This window comes from Erigeron canadensis, chromosome 4 (genome assembly GCF_010389155.1).
Source record: "Erigeron canadensis isolate Cc75 chromosome 4, C_canadensis_v1, whole genome shotgun sequence".
NCBI classification, from domain to species: Eukaryota; Viridiplantae; Streptophyta; class Magnoliopsida; order Asterales; family Asteraceae; genus Erigeron; species Erigeron canadensis.
In genome coordinates this window covers 13,117,877-13,142,295 of record NC_057764.1, presented here as the reverse complement: position 1 = coordinate 13,142,295, position 24,419 = coordinate 13,117,877, and the positions used below count along the sequence as shown (strand labels likewise).

Below are 24,419 nucleotides of genomic sequence, written 5' to 3'. Positions count from 1 at the left end.
ATAAAAATGCCATCAGGAAGTTGGCGAATTTGTAGACCAAGGAAGAAGGTCAGCTTACCCATCATACACATTTCAAAGTGAGAAGACATAAGTGAGCTAAACTTATTACAAAGTTTCTTGCTGGAGGATCCAAATATGATGTCATCGACATATTTTGTACATATAGGACATAAGCACCCTTTCTATAAATAAAGAGGTTGCTGTCTATAGATCCTCGCTGAAACTCATGAGAAAGAAGAAATTTAGAAAGAGTGTCGTACCAAGCTCTGGGAGCTTGTTTAAAACCATATAATGCCTTATAAAGACGATAAACATGGTTTGGCTTGGTTAGATCTTCAAAGCCAGGTGGCTGCTCCACATAAACTTCTTCTTCGAGTTTTCCATTTAAGAAAGCACTCTTGACATCCATTTGATATACAGTGAAGTTTCGATAAGCAGCATGTGCCAAGAATAAGCGTATTGCTTCAAGTCTGGCCACTGGAGCAAAGGTTTCGTCATAATCGACACCTTTTTCTTGAAGGTAACCTTGAGCAACTAACCTAGCCTTGTTACGTATAACAACACCATCTTCGTCCATTTTATTTCTATAAACCCATTTTGTTCCAATGGGTTCTTTGCCAGGAGGAAGAGGAACTAAGAACCAGACATGCTGTCTTTGGAATTGTGTTAGTTCTTCTTGCATGGCAGCAACCCATGATGGGTCAACCATAGCCTCTCCAATATTCTTAGGAATGATCATTGACAAGAAATTTACATATAGACATGTATTTCTAGACGCTGATCGTGTCACAATGCCCTGCTGAGGATCACCAATTACTTGGTGAGCAGGATGACTTGAAGTCCATTTAAGTATTGGGACACTTGATGAACCCAGAAGAGTGGCAGCGGGTATGGGATCTGCAGAAGTATAAGAGGAGAGATCAATGGTTATTGAAGGTTCAACTTGAGTTTGATCAGTCGAGCCATTTAACTGATTTGAGTTATCATCAATGATGGGGTCATCAGCAGACTCCATGTCTTCAATATTAGCTGAAGCATCATGAAACTCTTCATCAGCAGAGTCATCAACTTGCACATCACCAGCTAGTGATCTAGGTTTGGCTAATACAACATGGATTGATCTTAAAATAGGCTCAATTGGCTCAATCGTATAGATATGAGCAACAACTTGCTCCAGTTCAGGTTCTGCTGAACTGTCCTTAGTGAGTTGCTGATTAACAAGAGGCAGTGAGCAAAAAGCATCAACAAATGAGTCAGCATCCTCCATAGGAGGATTAGTGCACTCATTGAAGATCTCTTTAGTAGAAGATGGCTGGATATCTTTAAGAGCAGAAGAGCTTTCATCAAAAGTGACATGAATGGATTCATCCACTTTTTGAAGACGAGTATTAAATACTCTAAAAGCTTTGCTGATGGCAGAATATCCAACAAAGTAACCATCATCAGCTTTAGGATCAAATTTGCCAAGATGATCTTTGTTATTTAGAATAAAGACAGGACAACTAAATACATGGAAGTATTTGATTTGAGGTTTCTTTCCTCTCAACACTTCATATGTTGTCTTGTCATGTCTTTTGACAATGAGACAGCGGTTTTGAGTGTGGCAAGCAGTGTTGACTGCTTCTGCCCAAAACCGACTGGGAAGAGAGGACTCACTGAGCATTGTACGTGCTGCCTCAATGAGAGTTCTATTTCTCATTTCAGCAACACCATTTTGCTCAGGAGTTCTAGTAGAAGAGAAGTTTTGTGAGATCCCTTGATCGGCACAAAAAGATTCAAGTGTGTGGTTTCTAAACTCAGTGCCATGATCACTTCTGAGTTCTTTAACCCTTATGCTGTTGAGATTTTCCATTTTCTTAATGAATTTGATAAGTTCATCAGCAGCATCACTCTTAGAATTAAGAAAGATTGTCCAAGTATATCGGGAATACTCATCCACAATTACTAAAGTGTATTTACTACCCTTTAGACTTTGGACATTTACAGGACCAAAAAGGTCCATGTGAAGAAGATGAAAACAACCCTTAACAGAATTGGCTTGTTTTGTTTTAAAGGTAGCTCTATGGCATTTGCCTTTTTCACAAGCACCACAGAGTCTATCCTTTTCAAAGGAAAGAGGGGGAAGACCACGAACAAGGTTCTTTTTGGCCAGTGAGTTTATGGTTTTAAAGTTCACATGCGACATACGCTTGTGCCATAACCATTTTAACTCGGATGCTGACTTAGCAAGGAAACAAGTCTCACTATCAGTCTTGATAGGAGTAAAGTCTACAAGATATACATCTCGTTTTCTTGGTGCAACCAAGACGACTTCCTTGTTGATATTTACTACAGTGCCTTGATGTTTATCAAGGATCACCTTGTAGTCAGCATCACACAACTAGACTTATGTTGATGAGATTATGTTTTAATCCATTTACATAAGCAACTTTTGAGAATTTTATGAGGCTATTAGAAAGAAGACCATACCCTTCAGTTTGTCCCGTGGAGTTATCGCCAAATACTACAGTAGAACCAGGTGCCTCTGTATAGTTATCCAGCACAGACTTAGAGCCAGTCATGTGTTTTGAACAACCGTTGTCCAAATACCACACTCCTTTTCCTAGCGAGCCTTGCATGGATATAAAGAGAGGATTTAGGCAAGTTCGCTTTGTTCATCCATGGCCATGTCAATAGGATTAACGAGAGGTACTTCAGAGGAAGTAGTTGGCTCTCTAGAGAGAGCCTCCTCAAGAGTAGTATGATTTCCCACATAGACAAGATCAAAGGTGTTATCATTTTCATTGAAGGGCATTATATTTATTTCATCGCTACGAAGATATGCATAGTTGCTGACTACTTCAGGAGCACTATACTCAACTAGCATTGAAGGTTGTCCCCAAGCATTTGATCTAACCCTTTGAGAATGGGGAAGTTCAATGCGCTGAGAAGCTATGTATTCAACGATGTTTACATTAGTGACAAAAGTGGTGTCACTGGGAACATGTTCAGTAGAAAGGTTCCCACTGATCCTAGTAGAAGAAGAAGAAGATGTTTTAGCAGATATAGAGATGTTTGGTTGAACTACAACCCCTGGAACATCTCTTGAGCTAACGGAGTCACATTCAGAGGCAACATGTCCTCTACTGCTACAAAGATAGCATTTTTTGTCAGAGGGGTTGCCTTTTTGATTCTGAATGAAGTCCCTCAGCTGAGAAGAAAGATCATTCACTCGCTGAGTAAGCGCATTAATTTGAGGAGAGGAGGAAGATGAAGCCTTGCTCTTTTGCTTAGACTTGGATTTATTCCTTTGTCTAAGTTTAGGAGGGGGCAACTGAGGAACAGAAGCAAGGATGGACTCACTATTATGATTTTGAGGATTTTGAGGTCCTCTAATCATGGTCCATGTTTGCTTTCCAGCAGGGTAAGAAGAAGAGGGACCCTGCTGTGAATGATTATCTCTATTTGGAGTGATGGGTCTGGACTGACGATTTGGAGTCACTGACCTCATTTGCCTATAAGGTAGGTATTCCATGTTTGACACAGAGGATTGACCATGTTGAGTAGTTGTTTGTCCTCTTTGTGGAGTTGTGGGTCTCATTTGCTGATGTGGCAAATGTCCCCGCTGAGGAGTTATAGGCCTCACTTGCTGATGTGGCAAACGTCCTCGCTGAGGAGTGGTAGACCTATTTTGTGAAGGCAATCTTCCCCTTTTAGGAGTGTTATGCCTTAGATTGGATTTTACAGGCATAGGTTGAGATGCCATATGAGTTTGAACATTAGCAGGTATAGCCTTTGTGGGAAGTACTTGTTGATGTCTTGCATCAGCAAACCTAACTCGTCTATTCATTAGACGATCATGTTGATCAGTTAAGGGATTAGCATGAGTAGGTTCCAGCTGAGAAGAAGATTGAGCACTAGAATTTTGCTGAACAACATGTTTAACTCGTTGAGGAGTACCATAGTTATAGGGAGCAGCAATAGTGCTTCTTTTAAAGGGCTCAACACCTTTTACTGATAGTTGTTGAGGAGCAATGGGTACATATCCATTACTTGAAATATCCCCTTTAAAGGTTCTAGGAGAAGAATGTTGAATTTTCCCTTTATGTGGCATCATGCCAACAATGGGAAGATAAGAGAACATGTCATAAGTACTGGTTGAGGGACTAGTACTTTTAACATCAGTAGAGGAAGAGGGCACACTGGAGGAAGTAGTAGCACTAGATTCCATCTCAGCATGGTAGTTATTTTGTCCTTTGACAAAGTACCACTTTTTCATCTCCTCAGGAGAGATGGAAGCTGAAGAAGGTGGAGGAATAGAGATTTCAGGCTTTACATCATCCTTAAATGAGTTAGCAAGTGAGGCAGCAACATAAAAATTGCCACCAATCACTGCTTGTACTTGAGCAGGGACTTGCTCGCTCAAACATTGATGATCAAACTTGGAAGCCTTTGACTAAGAGGTCACAATTTTCTTTAGATTAGAAACTTCAGCCTTAAGAGTTTCATTCTCAAGTTGGAGTTTCTGAGTCATTAACTCATGAGATTGAAGTTCAACATGAACATTTTTCAATTTCACAAGTTTTTCAGATTTTTCACTTAACTCTACTCCAGCAGAGTTAAGTTTATATTGAAGTTCAGCACGTAGACTTTCTACGAACTGAAGATCACAAGACAAAGACTCAATAATTTTGGTCTTGTCATTTTCAGAAGAGGAATGAAAAGAATGTACCTTTTTAACAGTGATGTTTACCCACTGACTAGAGGAGACTTGATCCTTTGTCAGAGCATCACCGTCAGCAAGTTCCATAAGGCACATGGCATCAACATAATCGTCATCATCAAACTCATCTGAGTCAGCCCAATCATGTTCTTCAGCAACTAGTCCTTTTTCTGGAATTTTGGCTTCCTCTGTTTCAGCCACCTTTGCCTTCAGCTGATAGTATTTATTCCTGTATTCATCAGCAGATTTAGAAGGATTAGGTTTAGGAACTGCTGGAGTGGGAATAGAGACCCTGCACTCCTTTTGGTAGTGGCCTTTTCTGCCACACCTCCAGCATTTTTCCTGTGATTTATCAACAGGAGGTTTGAGGGGAGCAACGGTTTTACGGTTATTCCACCTTCTGTAGTATTTTCTACCAGCAACTAAGGCAAAGCCCATAAAGTCATTAAACATGTCTTGTTTCTCTTCGTCATCCAACTCATCAATGAGAGTTTGAATGGGTGTTGGAAGATTTGAAATACTGGTGCCATCATTGAGATTGATGGTCTCAGTAGAAACAAGAGCTAGAGGGTCCGAAATAGGATGGGAGGACATGCTGGAAGAAGAAGAAGTGCCAGCATGTCTTTTGGCATCAGCAGAGGCTCGGATGTTATGAGCCAATGCTCTCTCTTCAAATTGAAGAGTACAAAAAAGTTCTTCAAGATCAAAATCTTGAATTTTCTTCGTTGTACGAAGAGTTTGTCTTAAGTTTTGCCACTTAAGAGGAAGAGAGTCGATGAATTTGTGACATACTTCAAAATTATCATGAGTAATGCCAACATTAGTCATATCATTGAGCAACCCTTTAAAGCGAGTATAGGTGCTCTCTGTAACAACCCTACTTTTCATATATTATATATACGTGCTAGTTAGGTTGTCTATGTTCCCGCCAGCCATAGTTATATTTGAAGTTAGTAGATAATGCCCTTAAATTAGTGATCTAAAGCTATTGATTAATTCTAATTTCAATTTAATAAAATACGATTGAACAAAAACCTTAATGATCAAATCAAGTTATAATTAATAAAGCGAGTCTCACAAATTGAGATACCAATCAAAATTCCTATGGAATGCCCAACAAATCAAAAATAAAACTAAATCAAGAAGATATGATCATGATAAATAAAATTCTCAACTAAAAATGTAATTGGAAGTATTATGTGCGTAAAAGCGTCGAAAACTTAATAAGTAAGCATATAAGCTTAAAAATTTATACCAATTTACAACCAATGACCTATGTAACCAACTAAAAATACAAAAATATATTCATACACATAAATATACATGACTTATACACATATATACATATTCCTAACTAAAACAACCAAATACTTACATTTAAGTAACTAAACACTTACAAAACAAATACATAATTAACATATACTTATACAACAACTTATACACTAATTATATAAAAAAAAAAAAGAAAAGGAAAAACCCTTTCAATACCCCCCCCCCCCCCCCCCCCCCGCATGGCCGGCCTCCTACACACACATACATCACTTCATTTCAAATTTCTTTGCATGCTTTTAGTCTTGGAACTCACCACTCCAACACACACTACACACCCATTTCACACACACTAATCAATTCTCTCTCAAAAACTCCTTCTTCTCCCTCTTTTCTTCATCATTTTCGGCAGCCAAAAGGAGTGCAAGAACAAGGCAAAATCCAACTTAAACTTATACTAATAATAAGGGTTTAGGCTAGATTAACAAAGGGTTTGATTAAGCTATAGATTAAGGGTTGTTGCAAGGTTTGAACAAGGGTTTTTGGAGCCATATTAGTCACGAAATTTCTGCCATTTTTCATCTTCAAAAAGTGTTCTTCAAGGGTATATATCCTCATCTCTTTATTAGATTAATCTTGTTCTTGTTCATATTAAAAAGGTTTTATCAAAAGTCCATGTTTTCTTCATGTTTTCTTTTGAATATACACTTGATGAGGGCAAAGTTGATAGGATCTTTCTTTCCATGCTCATGCATGTTGAATCCATGAAGAAAGATCCAAGGATTCAACTAGTTTAAGACCCAAAAGTGTGGATATATGTTTAATAGTCTTTGATATGATTTTTCCTTTTGAAAGATGGTTATATTCATACATATTATGAAGGTAATATTTCTGGAAATATTTATAAAAATATAGATTTTATTGATAAAGTATTGGATCTATGAAAGTTAGCATCAAAAAGGTGGATATGTGTTGATTAGTTGTAAAGTAACTTTTTATATAAAAAGATGAACATATTTTATATAATATTTATGTATATATTTCTGGAAAATTTCATAAAAATACATTTTTATGTTGATGGATTGTTGTTGGATAAAGATTTGTTGTTAAAAATGATGAGATGATTACATGCATGCTAGATTTAAGAAAGTTGGATTGTTGTTTGGATTATGAGATGAAGCTAGGCTTGTAATAAGTGAAAAATGTGTTAATATTAAGGTTACTATTCTGGAAAAATTATGGTAATGACAAAAATATGATTATGGAACCAAACAAGGCAAAATAGGCTTGAAATCGAAAACCGAAAGCTTGTTAAAATGCATTTTGAGCACACACATGCACCATAACTTTATGACCATGAAAATGTGATGAACATACTGGAAATATGACATATTAAAAGTATAAAACTCAAGTCATTTGATGCATGGCAAGAATAAGCTCAAAAATCGTCTTTTCGGGTCAAATAATCACTAACCGAAAGCACTAAATTGCACCTATCACACCCCCACCACCATCACGACTTGAACCACCAAAATATGATGAACTTACTGTGAATGTTGAATTTAGGATGAAAATCCATTTGGAAGTACCTTAATAGCCTAAGAAATGAGGCTAAAATCACTATTTCGTAAAAACCTATGAACTCACTCAACTCTCGTAGTTGACACTTCTTCTTCTTCATGCTTTTCAGGTTAAAGATTTAGGTGCGTAGCTTGGACCGCCCTTTTGGACCCTATAATGCTTGTTTGGTTGAACAAGTATTGCAAACATTTGATCATTTTAATTATGAATTTGGTTATGTAATGGATTTGGACGTTATCTTAAATTTGTAATCTTTTGGATTTTGAATGTCATTTGAAAACTTGTGTTGATGTTTTATATTTAAATCTTTTGTACTATGTCGTTCTGTGGCATCTCGTGTTTCCGCCTTAGTCGGGGTGTTACACTCTCAAGATTTTCATCAGGAAGAGAGAAGAAGTTTTCATAAGCACGTTTTAAATCAATTTTCTTGATTTTGACAAGGTCAGCAGATCCTTCATAGGTGTTGACCAGTCTATCCCATACTTCTTTTGACGAGGGATACTTGATGACTAGCTTCATGATTTCAGTAGGAAGAGTGACAATAATCATGTTTTTAAGCCTAGCATCAAGATTTACCAGCTTTCTTTCTTCATCCGTCCATTGGACCTCTGGTTTTACCAGGTCAGTGACTATCTCAAGAGCTTAAGGTGTAGCTACTAGAGTCCTTTGGATGTACATCAGCACATATGGACCCTCAGTTAATATTGTCATTAAATAGGGTTCCACACCAGAGATGTGAAGAAGCATTCTCTCCTTCCAAGACCCAAAATCTTTGGGCTCGAATTTTGGAGGTGTCGACACATAACCAAAGTCACGTGTGTTCACAAGGCTGGGAACAGAAGACATATTCTTGTTTTTAGAAGATTTTCAAGAAAAGTAAAAGAACATAATTTTTTAATGTAAACACAAGGAGGCAAACAGATCTTGTTCCAATGATTTAGGAACGGTGGCTCTGATACCAATTGATGGTCCACGAATGCACAATTTGTGTTATATTTAAACTAGACAAGAAAGTAAATAAGAAGATAAACAACAAGAACAATGACAAGTTCAATTGTAATAAATCAATGCAAGTATAATCATATGTATCATTGATTAAACGATGAATACATGGTCGATATTACAAACTTGACTTACAAGAATACAAATGAACAAGGTAATTGCTAAGTCTAGACACACTATAAACTTGAACAATTACAAGTGACACACACTTTCGAGGTGACTAACACACCTGATACAATGCGGCTGTGTTGCTTTATATAGAGGAAGAATTAGGGCAACACAGCCTTCCTTTGATGGTGATAGATGGTGGTTGTCGACGTCCCATTGGCTCCTTGTACTTCCATACAAGAGCCCTTGTCTTCTTTACCAAAATGGGTATGAGAGAGAAGACCCAAGTTTTGGTCCCAACATGTACCTTTCCCATATGAGGTATGTTACAGTTGAAAGAACCACCATGTGACTCTTGTCTTCATATGGTTTGAAAACTTCCCGCCATATCAAACATTTGGGCAGCATCCAACTCACTGAGGAGAGTCACTGGACTCGCTGAACACTTGCTGACGACATACGTCAGCGAGCGAGTCTTGTCAGCGAATCCAAGACTTAATAGTTTTTATTTTATTCGGGTTGTTGCACTCCGAAACAATTCATATATGCACAACACGAAATCGTAGATGATGGTTAATATTTGTTGGCTTAAGATCTTCAAAAAGATGAATTAATGTGGTCTTATTTTTTTTGTTGAAGAAAAAGCCACCTATAATGGACAACAAACTAAATTAAAAGAGACAATAATAACAATAACATAAATATTAAATTTATAATAATAATAATGATTAAATATGAACAAAGTATATAAATAAATAAAAAACATTTTTGTTAGTCGATCGTAGGGGTTTTTTTTTTCTTTTTTGCCGTAGGTTTTTTTTGGGTTGTGAACATGTGAGGGTCTTTTAGGTTGTATATATAGATAATAATTTTTGGGAGCCTATTAAGGATTAAAAAAAAAGTTTTTAGTTAACAATTAGGTCAGTCATTTATTAAATAGAATATTGAAAAAATAAAGGATTAATAAGGATGGATAATTACCCTCAAAGAGGGGATTAAGGATGTCAAGTGTATCCCAACCTTCTCTTTTAATTATATTATAAATACTTCATTTACACTTTATATATTACTATTTGACAAATTAACTATTAATGTAATATTCACACTTTATATAATATCTTTTAACATTTAGCGATGATAACATTAGTCGTTGGAACTTCGCTTCCTAAAGCATTTAACGTTGATTTATAAAATTTTAATAGAATGATAAATGTTCTTTGGCACAGCTTGGACAATGAAGTTACGTGCCCTCACATCCAAGTTTGCAAGTCTCCTATCCTTATCCCCCCAATCTACCCTATCTTTGACAATGGTTTTAACTGTGGCAGGGATGGTTGGATGACCATCCCTTACCACTGCATCTACAACAAGAGTCTGTGTAGGTACATAAGGACCATCAGTCAAGATATCAGGCATATTGTGGTCAATGGATTCAAGGAACAAAGACATACGACCTTTCCACCCACTGAAATCATCTTTATCAAACATAGGTGGTTGGGTTGATGAACCATTATCAACATAAGATGACATTATGCTTTACTTAAAGGAAAATCAGCAAGGATCAAGTCAGGTTAATTCTTAACCCATGCTCTGATACCACTTATACAGTCCCAGAAGTGTAACAGAATACCAAAGTATAATGTACACAAATAGTTGTAGAGGGGGGGGGGGGTGAATACAACTTTCGTTTTTCCTTAGTTATATATTATGAAAATAGTTTTAAAGATTCAATAATATATATTTAGAGCATACTATAAAGACAAGAATCAATTAAAACAATAAAGCAGAAAGTAAACATTCTTAGACACAGATTGCGTTTTTCAAATGTAATCCTTTATTAAGAAATGATCTATACAAAGAATTACAGGGTTGTTGCGGAAACAAGATAACCTACAATATCTAAACAACCCCTGAAAATGACAAACAACAATCAATAAGTTTCTTGCTTAAGAGAAGCAGCCCAAGCTGACTCCTCACAGGCTAAGCTGTGTATAAGAGCAGAGAAACTTTCTGTGAAGAATGAATCAAAGGAATGTCACCCATATGCCTTCAAGGATTGTAGCTTTTATAGGCGAAAGCTTCAGATTCTCTTGGTGTCCAAATAAGCCACGTCTTCAATTATGGTTGGACGATCAAAAGAATATAAGATTGTGCCTTCATCATACTTGTGGTCCCAATTTTTGATCGTCCAATGAGAGTATGGACACGCATATGTAAATAGACCACCAACCTAGATTTAAGGAATCTTCCTTATCACGTCATATAACATTACTCAGCAAATCCAGGTTGTTATCTTCACTTGATTGTCAGACACAGATTGCTCGTTTATCAAAACCAAATCTGTCTAAGTGTTCTCCAAGCTGACTGCAATCCCAAGTTCTCTAGTAAGCCTTATGCAAGGTGTGGATTGATTTTTATTTCTTTTAAGCAGAACCTGAAGGATGGTCTATGGATGTCTTCTATAATTCATTCTTTCTTGGACTTTCTTGATATCCACAGCTTCCCATCCAACATGAGTTTTTACACTCTCCCTAACATCTTTAATCTTCTGAGATAGTTTGGAGTGAACTGCCATTTTCTTATTTCCTTTTGCAGCTGCTGCAGCCTTTCTCTTTGATCCCACAACTGGCAATTTTTCTTCAGCTTCTTTGTTGAGTGTTTCTTGAAGGACTTTAGCCACTTCAGGATCAGATTCAACAGCTGCCAGCTTCATTCTTTCCATTCTGTCTTCCACAATCATTTTGTAAGCTGCCTTGATAGATATATTCATCTCTTGAGCCATTTGTACTGCAAACTCCTTATCTTTTTCTTCTTGAGTCAGGACCTTCACACCACTTGAGCCTTCACCAGACACTTTTTTCTTTACCATGTATTGACTCAAGGTGGTGTTGTCTTCACTGGAAGTAGAGTTAGCACTTGCAATATCTTTTGATGCAGGGTTAGCTTGCATAGGCACAGATTGGGAAGACTTTCCTTTTTCCACAACAGATTCCTCCCTTATCTCTCCAATATCTTTCATTTCAACATCAGTTACCACCCCCTTAGCCTTCTCACCCTTCTTCACTTCTTCCTCAACAACTTTTTCAAACCTTATGCCACCAGACTTAGATTCTGGTATTTTTATCCCCTAAGCTTCTTCAGACAAATTTGAGGTTGAACCATATACAACTATCCTTCTATCATTGGCCTCTCTTTCTCTTCTAGCCTTGGCATACCTTTCATCCAACTTCTTTAAGTAAGCCTCAGTTTCTTTCTCTACAACCATTCTTTCTTGTTCAATTTCAGCTTCACTTCTTTTCTTTTTCTTCTCCCCCTTTTTGTCATCATCAGTTGAAGGAAATGAGCTTACTGGAGTAGCAAAGATTCCACTAAGTCTTGAATTTATCATGTCAATTCTGAAGTTGTTGGCAGCCCAAAATCTGTTAAGATCAATGAAGTCATTATGAAGATTGACCATGTTGGATTTTACACCTTTTGAGATATCCACTAGCTCTTTCTTGAACTCAGCTTGGGATTTGTTGGCATTTTTGAGCTCAATGGATACTTCTCTGGTGAATTTTGTTGCATTTTTCTCAAGCTGACCCAGAGTGATCTTACTTAACTCATTTTGTTCATTAATAGCCTTTGTAACACCATTAAGAGACTCTGTCATCTTACTCTGGCTCTTCTCCATACTTTCTAGTGCCTTTATCACTTTTTCTTCAATCTGAATGTGATCTTAACACAGCTTCTCCATTCTTTTTCCCGTAAATTCCTGATCCTTTTGGATCTTTGCCAAGCCTTCAACCAGCTTTGAATTCTCAACCTTAGAGGTTGACATGAATTCAGTGAGCTGATTTACCAAATCTGAAAATGAGATATTGACAGCCTGGGAAGAACTTGCAGTTGGTTTTTCAACCCTTGTCTCTTTAGGAGGCAGACTGCAATCCTTAAGAATAGGGTCAATTGGCTTATTTAGAATGGGGTGGAGTTGAGGAGAATTTTGGCTAATTTTCTCATGAGAGTGAGTCTCATGAGCAGATTTGTCAGAAGTGACAATGTGCAGATCAATCTGAGGAGAATTAACTTGTAATTCAGATTGATGGCTAGTGGGAATTTGTTGATCTTAATGTTGATCAACACCTCCACTGGCATCTTCCATCAGAACATCCCTTGAGGATGGATGGGCATGCACATCATCGAATGAAGAATCACCTCCGAAGATAGTGATTAGATTCTCATCAGAGTCAAGAGGACACCTGATGGTTTCCAAGGCTACACCTGGAGCTGGCATGGCCTCCCTAAAGAGAACCATGGGACTTACATAACCCATCTGTCCAAGGACAGAGGCAGACACAGATTCTGCAAGTGTAATGATGTTGTGTGAATCAGATTGCCCGTCAACCAAGGTGTGTTGTGTCACCAAGGTATCCTTGGGGAGTGTAATTGAGGCCTATATCTCATCTTGTGATCTAGATGAGACATTGGCAGCTTGTGCAGACTCGGAGTGTAAGAATAGAAGATTCTGACCAGCTTGGGAAATGGCAGCAGTGTCACCTTGGCGTTCGATACTACCACTCTTTGGTTGATCATCCTCAGAAATGATGTGCAAAGACTCTGACTCTTGTAGGATTTGGGCAGGATCCTCTGTTGTCCTTTTGATGATATCACCAACCTTTTGGGAGGCTGATGATGGTGAAATGGGTGGACTCACAGTATGACCTTGGGAGGAGGTCTTTCTTTCAATGTCTTCCCCCTGTTTGGAGGGTTGGACAGAAGCAGTTGTTCCCTTTTTTCTTGTCCACACTCTTTTGGGAGAGTGCAGATGGGTGTGGTGAATTCGGCTGATCAGCTTTGGTGATTGGGTCAGCTTCGGAACGTTCCTTAGCTTCCAAAACACCTTGGGGGACCTTGAGTCTGATGATTGTTGCATTGTCAACCCCAGAAGCTGATCCAGATCTCTTTGAGCATTTCTTTTTAGCACTGGTAGGCACTAAGTCCTCAACAGTGTGTCTTTTAGATTTGGATTTAGAAATGGTGGATGAGGGTGTGGCTAGAGTGGCTGATGATGTGGCCAACTCTTCTCCTTCAGAAGAAGAAGAAGAAGTAGATTTGGAAGAGCTTGAGGGTTTAAGAGATTGAGTACCTTGACTCTCCTGATTGGCAGATTGAGTGTCAGACTCAGATCGCGTCGAAGGAGAGGCAGCTTCCTCAAGTGCTTGTTGTTTCCTCTCTCTTTGCCTGCAGAAATCAAGGTAAATCTGCATTGCTCGGGTTAAACCCTGCGCAGTCACCTTGGGACTATTAAAGATATTAGTGTTTATGGCCTTACATTCAACAGTTAGACCAGTTGCCAAACTAAAATCATCATCAAGAATTGCTTCTATGATGAGTGCAAGAATCCTTCCATAGGGTATGGTAGAGGTCTTATTGTTGACTCGGACCACTAAGTCTTTAAACAGAATTTCAGCATAATTTACTCTGGTCATAGTGACCATAGAATGAATAATTTGTAATTCAAGCACATTAGGCTGATCAAAGCTGCCAGCTTTCATTTGTAAAGTTTTAATAATAGTACTTAAAAGATAATTCCAGATCCCAGTTAAATATTTCAATTTTATAATAGAAGCCAAAGGACCAGAGTAGTCACAGATTTGTAAAATGTTTTTAGCTTCAGTGTGGGATACAACACTGGCATAATTATCTTCATCCATATATTCATGTTCGAAAGCTGACATAAGCCTTTTCTTAGTAATGATTACCTGTTTCTTACCGTTGAGAATGGTGCCTCGAATCACAACTTCTTCGTTCTTAGTTTTTCCCACCACACAGCTTGCCCAGAATTCACAGAGCATGTCCTGATACACCACGTTTGGCTTCTCAATCAATACCTTGCCAAATGGATGATGCCATAAGAAGGCAAAAATTTCATCATAGCCCTTAGCCCAAGAGGGTGGATGAATATTGGCAGAGACAAGATTGACAATCTTGATTTTACTTGTATCAAAATCAGCCGGGTTAACAACTACATTTGACCCTACAACGTATCAAGGAAGCTTAGCTGCGCTTGTCGGAGCTGGGTGTTGAAACCCAGATTCAGATGAACAATCATTATTATTATTGTTACTAGCAGATTGCGATGAAGAAGATGAAGCCATTTAAGATAAAGAAATAAGATAAGACAGAAAAAGATTAAACAACAAAATAATTTGATGGAACAGGACACAGATTAGGTGAAAATAAGAAATTTGATTTTATGAACAGAAAAAACAATTGAATTGGGTTTTAGGTTATAATGAGTATTTATATATTCGGAAAAAATAAATAAATATTTAAAATAACCGTTTGGAGGGAAGAGAGAGAAAAGATTTGATTGGACGAAACAACTAGTGGGGGTGAATATTTACAGAAATATACCGTTACCACCACACGTGTCACATACCAATTGAACAGAAAATCAATAAATAAGTAAACCAAATATTCTAATCTAAATAATAAAACGCACTGAGATATCTAATAATAAAAATAACCACTAAGCTGGGTCAGACTCAGCTTGCTTAGTTTTACTTGATTTTCACCAAGTAAAAGAGAGCAGTCAGGGTCGACACAGCTTACCCTCAGAAATTTGAAGTTCTTTAAGGAGTTAGATTTATTATTACTTAGCTCCCTGCCTCTTACATATTTAACATACCAAGCTTACTTATAAGATAATTGAACCTGTTTTCATCCAATGGCTTTGTGAATAAGTCTCCAAGCTGATCATCAGTTGGAATAAAATGCAGTTCAACATCTTCTTTCATCACATGATCTCTGATAAAGTGATATTTGATACCAATGTGCTTAGTCCTAGAATGGAGCACAAGATTGTTTGAGATTGCTATGGCACTTGTATTGTCACAAAAGATTGGAGTCTTTGATGCAGTGACACCATAGTCTTGCATTTGAAATTGCATCCACAAAACTTGTGAACAACAACTTCTTGCAGCAACATACTCAGCTTCTGTAGTGGAAATGGAAACTGAATGCTGCTTCTTGCTAGACCAGCTTACAAGTCTGTTGCCAAGCAATTGACAAGCTCCTGAAGTGCTTTTTCTATCAATCTTACAACCTGCAAAGTCAGAATCTGAATAGCCAATAAGATCAAATCCAGAGTCTTTGGGATACCAAAGACCCAGATTGGGACTACCTCTAAGGTATCTATAGATTCTCTTCACAGCCTTAAGATGTGATTCTTTAGGATTAGCCTGATATCTTGCACAAAGACATGTAGCAAATATAATATCTGGTCTCCTGGTAGTCAAGTAAAGTAATGAACCTATCATACCCCTATAAGCTGTGACATCAGTAGGTTTCCCACTTTTGTCCTCACTCAGCTTATCACCAGTTCCCATTGGAGTTTTCATAGGTGAGCAATCACTGAAACCAAATTTACTTAGCAAATCTTTAACATATTTACCTTGATTTATGAAAATACCTTGTTTGGTCTGTTTTACTTGTAAACCAAGAAAATAGTTAAGTTCCCCTATCATGCTCATTTCATACTTTTTAGACATTAAATCAGAAAACTTTTTGCAAAGTCTTTCACTGCTAGAACCAAATATGATATCATCTACATAAATTTGTACAAGTAGCATTTCACCTTTATATTTTCTCACAAATAAAGTCTTGTCAACATTACCTCTTTTGAACTTGTTTTCTAGCAGAAATTTGGACAAAGTATCATACCATGCTCTTGGAGCCTGTTTGAGACCATAGAGGGCCTTGTCAAGCTTAAACACATGGTTAGGAAACTTTGAGCTTTAAAAACCTGGAGGTTGTTCAACATAGACTTCTTCTTCCAGTTTCCCATTCAGAAATGCACTCTTCACATCCATTTGATACACCTTAAAACCTTTGTGAGCAGAATAAGCCAAGAACATCCTGATGGCTTCCAATCTAGCCACAGGAGCAAAGGTTTCATCATAATCAATTCCATCTTCCTGTCTATATCCAAGAGCAACCAATCTAGCTTTGTTTCTGGTCACTACTCCTCTCTCATCCATTTTGTTTTCTGTAGACCCACTTGGTTCCAATTATAGTCTTAGAGTGATGAGGTCTTGGAACCAATTTCCAAACCTTGTTTCTCTCAAACTGTGTTAGTTCATCTTGCATTGCATTTACCCAAGAGGGATCTGACAAAGCTTCAGCAACATCAGTTGGCTCCACTTTACTAACAAAATTGACAAACATGCAAAAATTGCATGTTGCCTTTCTTCTAGTCTTCACACCAGATAGAGGATCACCAATGATTTGATTTATGGGATGACTCTTTGTCCATTTGATTACACGTTGAGCAGAGTTGCTTTCTTGAACAATGGGCTGATTCAGATTAGAAGGACTAGCCTGATCAGCTTGAGGAAATTGTCGATCAGCTTGTCCCAAAACACGATCTGAGTCAGCTTGGGAGTCATTTAATGGATTTAGAGTAGGATCAACTTGCTCACATTCAAAGAATGGTAACTCTTCTTCTTCTATTTGCTTCCCCTGAGTTTGAGCATTAATTTCTTCAACAGGTGGATTAGAGGGAGGCTCATTCTCAGGAACAGCCAGTTCTTCAAAGTTAATTTCATCATCTTCAGAATGAACATTAACTGACTTAGAGCAACCTTCATCAATATTCACATTTACAGAGTTTTCAATAGTTCTTGTTCTCTTATTGTATACTCTGTAAGCCTTCATCTGAGTAGCATATCCAAGTAGGATGCCTTCATCTGCTTTTTCTTCAACCTTGCCAAGATGGTCTTTCTGATTCAGAATGTAACAAGGACTACCAAACATTCTTAGGAAACCAATTTCTGGTTTTCTCCCCCTGAGAAGTTCATATGCAGTTTTCTGGTGTCTTTTCACAATAAGAGATCTGTTTTGAGTGAAGCAGGCTGTGTGAATAGCTTCAGCCCAAAAATGAGGCTTGACATTGTTTTGTGCCATCATGGATCTGGCAGCTTCAATCAGGGTTCTGTTTCTTCTTTCTGCAACTCCATTTTGTTGGGGAGTTCTTGCTGCTAAGTACACTTGTGAAATACCTTTCTCACTGCAGAATAAGTTGAGAGTGGAATTCTTGAATTCAGTGCCATTGTCACTCCTTAACTGCCTAACAGGCCTTTTGTATAGTATTTCAACTTTCTTGATGAAATGAATAATACTATCAGCTGCATCACTTTTATGCTTTAAAAAGAAAACCCATGTATATCTTGAATATTCATCAACAATGACCAAAGTATACCTCATTCGATTAAATGAAGGAGTACTTATTGGTCCAAACAGATCCATGTGCAGCAAATCTAAACAACTGTCAATGGTTGAACATGTTTTTGACTTAAAGGAAGCTTTGTGTTGCTTACCCTTTTCACAAGGACCACACAACTTGTCTTTCTCATATTTTATCACTGGCAGACCAGACACCAACTCTTTCTTACACAGCTTGTTGATGAGTTTGAAATTCATATGAGACAGCCTCTTATGCCACAACCAATTCAACTCATGATTCTTTGACATGAAACATACTTCTCTTGTCACAGTTGCACTTCTCATATCAAAAGAATACAAGGAATCATCTCTCTCAGCAATTAACACCACATTACCTTCCAAATCCAGAACAATGCCCTTATCAGCTCGGAATCTTACTTCATAGCCAGCATCACACAATTGACTCACACTTATCAGATTGTGCTTCAAGCCATTCACATAAGACACTCTTCTAAAAGTAAGGGGACCATTTGACAAAATACCAAATCCTTCAGTTCTTCCTTGGGAATCATCTCCAAATGTAACACTAGGACCAGCGCTTGTCCTAAAGCTACATAGCAGGGACTTACATCCGGTCATATGCTTGGAACACCCACTGTTCAAGTGCCAGGTATGTGCATCGTGATAGCCCTGCATTTTGCAATAAGAGATTAGTTCAATCTGGGAACCCATCCAGAGATGGGTTCACCAGAGCTGACCATTGTGTCTGACTCAGATTTGGTGCTTGAACTAACATTCTTATCACATTTTGAAACCCACTGTTGCCTAATCTGACCCTTCCCAGATTTGAAATTCCTTTTAGCAACAATAATAGTTTCCTTTTTAACAAAACTTTTTCCAATAACAAATTTCTTTGATTCAAACCTTAATTTGCTTTGATCAACAATTTTAGGACCAGGCACTTCAGCCAATAAACTATTATCATTTGAAATCTCACCTTTTCTGGACTCAACGTACTTGACAATTATTTTGTCAGAGTCAGACTCGAGGTGGTTTGAATTGGACACAGATTTTGTTGGTAAGACATTTCCTTTTGAATCAGACTTCTCATTTTTTAAAACTTTGTTCTTCCCTTTTGGAATGCTATGATCTCTAACTTTTCTTTTATTTTTCTTTGACACAACATTGTTTGTTTTAGACTTTGAAGTTGACACAGATTTAGTAATTATTAACTTTGATAAATCAAGAGTTTCCTCAGGTTTTAGTTCAATTACCTTACCTGATTCAGATACAGCTTCCGCAATGGTTTGACCAATAACATCAGGATCTTTAAAACCAATACCAGACTTCTGAACCAATCTGATTGGTTGAGAACTCTTTCCTTTGGTTTGAACCTTAGGAGGAGAAGGAGACTAATAACAAGGTTCCATGGCACAGACTTCACTGATAGCAATAGCTCTATCATAGTCACCATCAAAAACAGTTTGTACTTGATGAGGAACTTGAACGTTAACACACTTTGCAGCTCTTTTAGAACCAATACACCATGACTCAGTTATCTGTTTGATTTTCAAAAACTTCTCTTTTGACATTTTAGCTCCAGTGACCAAAATTGAGTTTAGTTGTTTTTGATTTTTAATTTCAGATTCTAACTTTTCAATGGTGAAATTCTTTAAGTCTAGTTCTTGTTTCAACATAGAAATTTCTTTCTTATGTTCTTGATTAAAATGTTTTTGCAAAAGTACCTCATCACTAAGTCTATTTAACCATGACAGCTTATCTTCATTACTCAGATTGGAAAAGATATTTACCTTAGGTGGAGTAGTCTGACTGGTTGAAGCTTTGTGAGCTGACTCAGATTGCTCTTGCAATCTTGTGAGATCTTCAGCAAACTTCTCTTTAGCCATAAGACACTTCTCATTTGTGTACTCTTCATCTTCTGAACAAGTATCACTTTCAGCCCAATCTTTGGCTATCAGACTCTTCTCATCTTTCTCAGCATTCTTACTCAGCTCAGCAACTTGTGCTTTAAGAGCTTTGTATTTTGTCTTGAGCTTAGAGTATTTTTCATTTCTTCCACCTTTGGATGACCCAGCTTGCACAGACTCCTTAGATCTACAATCACCAGCCATATGTCCAGTCTTACCACACTTGTAGCAAGTTCTTTGGCTAACTCATCACCATCGGATTCTTCAACTTCAAATTTAGAACAAACAGATTCAATGTTAGAAATCACAGAACACGATTCATTGATACAGGGAATGATCTCATTGGATATTGAACTAGGGTGTTTAGTCAAGGATGCAACAAGTGCAGTAGGAGGCTGACTATAAGAATCACCCATAGTAATCAGCTTTGCAGCCACTGAACATTCTTGATTATGGAGTAAACCAAAAAGTCCAGGGAGATCAAGATCATGATACACAGAACTTACTTTTACAGAAGAAATATAATTGTTCCACTTTGTTAGTAATGAATCTAAAAACTTGCTTTTCAAAACTTCATTTTTCTTGGTAATACCAACAGCAGCTAGATCATTAACCAAAGCATTAAAACGGGTATGAGTGTCTGTTAAGGACTCATTCCTCAAGGAGAAGAATCTTTCATACCTCCTTGTTAAGGTGGTAATGGTAGATTCCATGGAGGTAGAGCAACCTTCAAACATGACAGTCAAAGTACCCCACATCTTTTTAGCAGTGGAACACATTTTAATAGAATGATAAATGTTCTTTGGCACAGCTTGGACAATGAAGTTACGTGCCCTCACATCCAAGTTTGCAAGTCTCCTATCCTCATCCCCCCAATCTGCCCTATCTTTGACAATGGTTTTAACTGTGGTAGGGATGGTTGGATGACCATCCCTTACCACTACATCTACAACAAGAGTCTGTGTAGGTACATAAGGACCATCAGTCAAGATATCAGGCATATTGTGGTCAATGGATTCAAGGAACAAAGACATACAACCTTTCCACCCACTGAAATCATCTTTATCAAACATAGGTGGTCAGGTTGATGAACCATTATCAACATAGATGACATTATGCTTTACTTAAAGGAAAATAAGCAAGGATCGAGTCAGGTTAGATCTTAAGCCCTGCTCTGATACCACTTATACAGTCCCAGAAGTGTAACAGAATACCAAAGTATAATGTACACAAATAGTTGTAGAGGGGGGGGGGTGAATACAACTTTTATTTTTCCTTAGTTATATATTATGAAAATAGTTTTAAAGATTCAATTATATATATTTAGAGCATACTATAAAGACAAGAATCAATTAAAACAATAAAGCAGAAAGTAAACATTCTTAGACACAGATTGCGTTTTTCAAATGTAATCCTTTATTAAGAAATGATCTATACAAAGAATTACAGGGTTGTTGCGGAAACAAGATAACCTACAATATCTAAACAACCCCTAAAAATGACAAACAACAATCAATAAGTTTCTTGCTTAAGAGAAGTAGCCCAAGCTGACTCCTCACAGGCTAAGCTATGTATAAGAGCAGAGAAACTTTCTGTGAAGAATGAATCAAAGGAATGTCACCCATATGCCTTCAAGGATTGTAGCTTTTATAGGCGAAAGCTTCAGATTCTCTTGGTGTCCAAATAAGCCACATCTTCAATTATGGTTGGACGATCAAAAGAATGTAAGATTGTGCCTTCATCGTACTTGTGGTCCCAAACCAGTAGCACGATATTTTGATCGTCCAATGAGAGTATGGACACGCATATGTAAATAGACCACCAACCTAGATTTAAGGAATCTTCCTTATCATGTCATATAACATTACTCAGCAAATCCAGGTTGTTATCTTCACTTGATTGTCAGACACAAATTGCTCGTTTGTCAAAACCAAATCTGTCTAAGTGTTCTCCAAGCTGACTGCAATCCCAAGCTGACTTGCACTATCAGCTTGATCTTCTATCTTCAATCCTCCTCTTCGACTTGGATTGAATGCTATTCCCATTTGATGCAGCTTGAACAACAAAGCTTCCATAAATTAAACAATTACAAAGTATGAAGCTTTATTCTGGGTCGCAAGCTGTGTCAGCTTTGACATACCCAGATTACAATACAAGAACCAAAATAAATTACAAGTGTTTACCTACAGATTTGTCATCATTAAATTTACATCCTTCATTGGGACTCAACAAAATGTTACTTTTATATTTAAAAAATAATTTTAATTAATAATTTATAGTTAAAAATAAAAAATATATTTTCGGAGATTGTCATCATCTCCAAAGTTTAAGCCATCCCTGGATTGAAAGTATAATGTAGGTAGTCACCATCTCATCCTCAACCAAGTGTTTTTATATAAGGGGATGGAGTCGAAAGGGAGCTGGTGGTGAGATGGCGGCGAGAAGGAGCGAGCTTCGGATGCTATGGAAGGGAATGCCAGCGAGCTGGGGTGGGTGAGTACTATTCTCGCTGCAAGTTGGAGAAGGTAGGGACTGAAAATGTAACTATTTCAAACGGTGTAAACTTATTATACCAAGTTTGGGAAACTTAGATGCTCTAGGGACTAAAAGTGACAAGTCTGGGAAAACTTTTTTTTTTTAATTTGTATATATGAGGTCGAACCTATTATACCAAAAACACAACCAAACACCATTTTTACTTTATATTTCTCAATTCAAACACAAATATTAACATATTTTCATCATATGGATCCATTATCTTCATCATCATCGCCGTTCGAAGAGATTTCTTCGGCTTCGGAATTTTCAATTCCTTTGTCGTTTCTGAATTTATCCACGGGTAGTAGCCTATCTTTTTTGCAAAGTGTTCTTGACGCGGTTGAAGACGACACGGCAAGCTCAACCGAAACCCGCGCCTACATCGAGCGGTTTCGGGAACGAGCTCACGAAACGCTTATGCGTGACTACTTTGTTGAAAACTCAAAGTTTGGCCCGGTTTAGTTTCGTGAAAGATTTCGAATGAGTCAATTTTGTTTTTTAAAGATTGTTAGTGATATTGAGCAACGTTTCGTTTACTTTCAAGAGCGTGTAGATCGGTCGGGGAGAAAGAGTTTAACTGCCATACAAAAATGCACATCCACAGTGGAACAACTCGGAATGGGCAACCCTCCGGATAACTTTGATGACTACTTGTACATGGCAGCGAGAACTTCTCGCGAAAGCCTTGATCATTTTTGCAGCACGGTCATCGAGTTATATCGTGACGAATACTTACGTAGGCCGACTAGTCATGATGTTGCCCGGTTGTACGAAGCGCATGAATGGAGACACAAGATTCCGGGAATGCTAGGAAGTCTTGATTGTACGCATTTTGTTTGGAGAAATTGTCCTAAAGCGTTGAAGGGACAATACAAGAGAAGTGATCATCCATACCCCATGGTTACGCTTGAAGTCATTGCTTCACAAGACTTCTGGATTTGGCATGCTTTTTTTGGTCCTCCAGGGTCGCTCAACGATATCAATGTCTTGAATCAATCGACATTGTATATGAGGGAGCGAAATCCGACAGCTCCTAACTCGTCTTTTACCGTAAACGACCGTCGTTACAAACAGGGTTACTATCTTACCGATGGAATCTATCCTAGGTGGGCGACTCATGTCAAGGCAATGCCATATCCAACTGAACCAAATGACAAGAAGTTCAAAAAAGTACAAGAATCGGCAAGAAAAGATGTAGAGTGAGTGTTTGGTGTTTTGAAAGGAAAATGGGGGTTTTGAGTCGGCCAATGCGAGCGATGACAGTCGACAAGATTACTAATATCGTGCACGCGTGTATTGTATTGCACAACATGATTTTAAAGGATGATGGAAGGGTAATATCACCGGTTCGTATTATGGATATGAGAGTTCAAGTGGTTTATAACCACGATGCAGTGGATGAGATAGAAGATGAAGAGGTTCATCATCGTCTTCGAAATGATCTTACAGAGCACATTGGGAGACTAAATTTATCCTATCTCGACGACCCGACGGCTCAACAACACCAATTGACGGCAAAAAATTATTATTGATACGAGAGTTATTTATGTTAGGGGCTAGTTTTTTTGTTGCTGTAATAATTTCATTTTTAAAATTTTTCCCCTTAGATTTAATTCAAACAAAAATTATATGTTGGTGACAAATTTTGTGACAATAATGTCATCTCGGAATATATGTTTGACTTTAAATTAGTGATGGACCTTTAATGACGAAAAGTGATCACTCAAAATTTTGGTTACTAATCTATCATAATGACCATAATTTGGGTACTAAACAAAATTAGTGACGAATAGTGACAAAATTTTGGTCATTAAGATAAAATAGTGACCAAATTTTGAGTAGTCACTTTCCGTCATTAAAGGTCCGTTACTAATTTTGTTTAGAGACCAAAAATGTTAATTTTTGCCACTAATTTTGTTTAGTGACCATTTTTTCTTAATGGTAACTAAATAAGGTTATTAGTGACCAAATTTTAGTTGTCACTAAACAAAGTGGTCACTAATCAGCATTTTTCTTGTAGTGGGTCATGTTTTATAAAATAATTAAAGATTATTATAAATTTTTACCGAATGTTGGAAAATGAATAT

The 24,419-nt window shown here is 37.5% G+C and overlaps 1 protein-coding gene across 1 annotated transcript; it reads left to right on the top strand.

Moving 5' to 3' along the window:
- The first annotated feature begins 22,812 nt into the window (after positions 1 to 22,812).
- Positions 22,813 to 23,535, top strand: LOC122596987. Its single transcript, XM_043769627.1, has one exon. The coding sequence runs from the start codon at positions 22,813 to 22,815 to the stop codon at positions 23,533 to 23,535; it is 723 nt and encodes a 240-aa protein (XP_043625562.1).
- Positions 23,536 to 24,419: the final 884 nt, after the last annotated feature.

What these genes read in the sequence shown, in the direction of transcription:
- LOC122596987 (XM_043769627.1), top strand. Translation starts at nt 22,813, where the DNA reads ATGAGTCAATTTTGTTTTTTAAAGATTGTTAGTGATATTGAGCAACGT.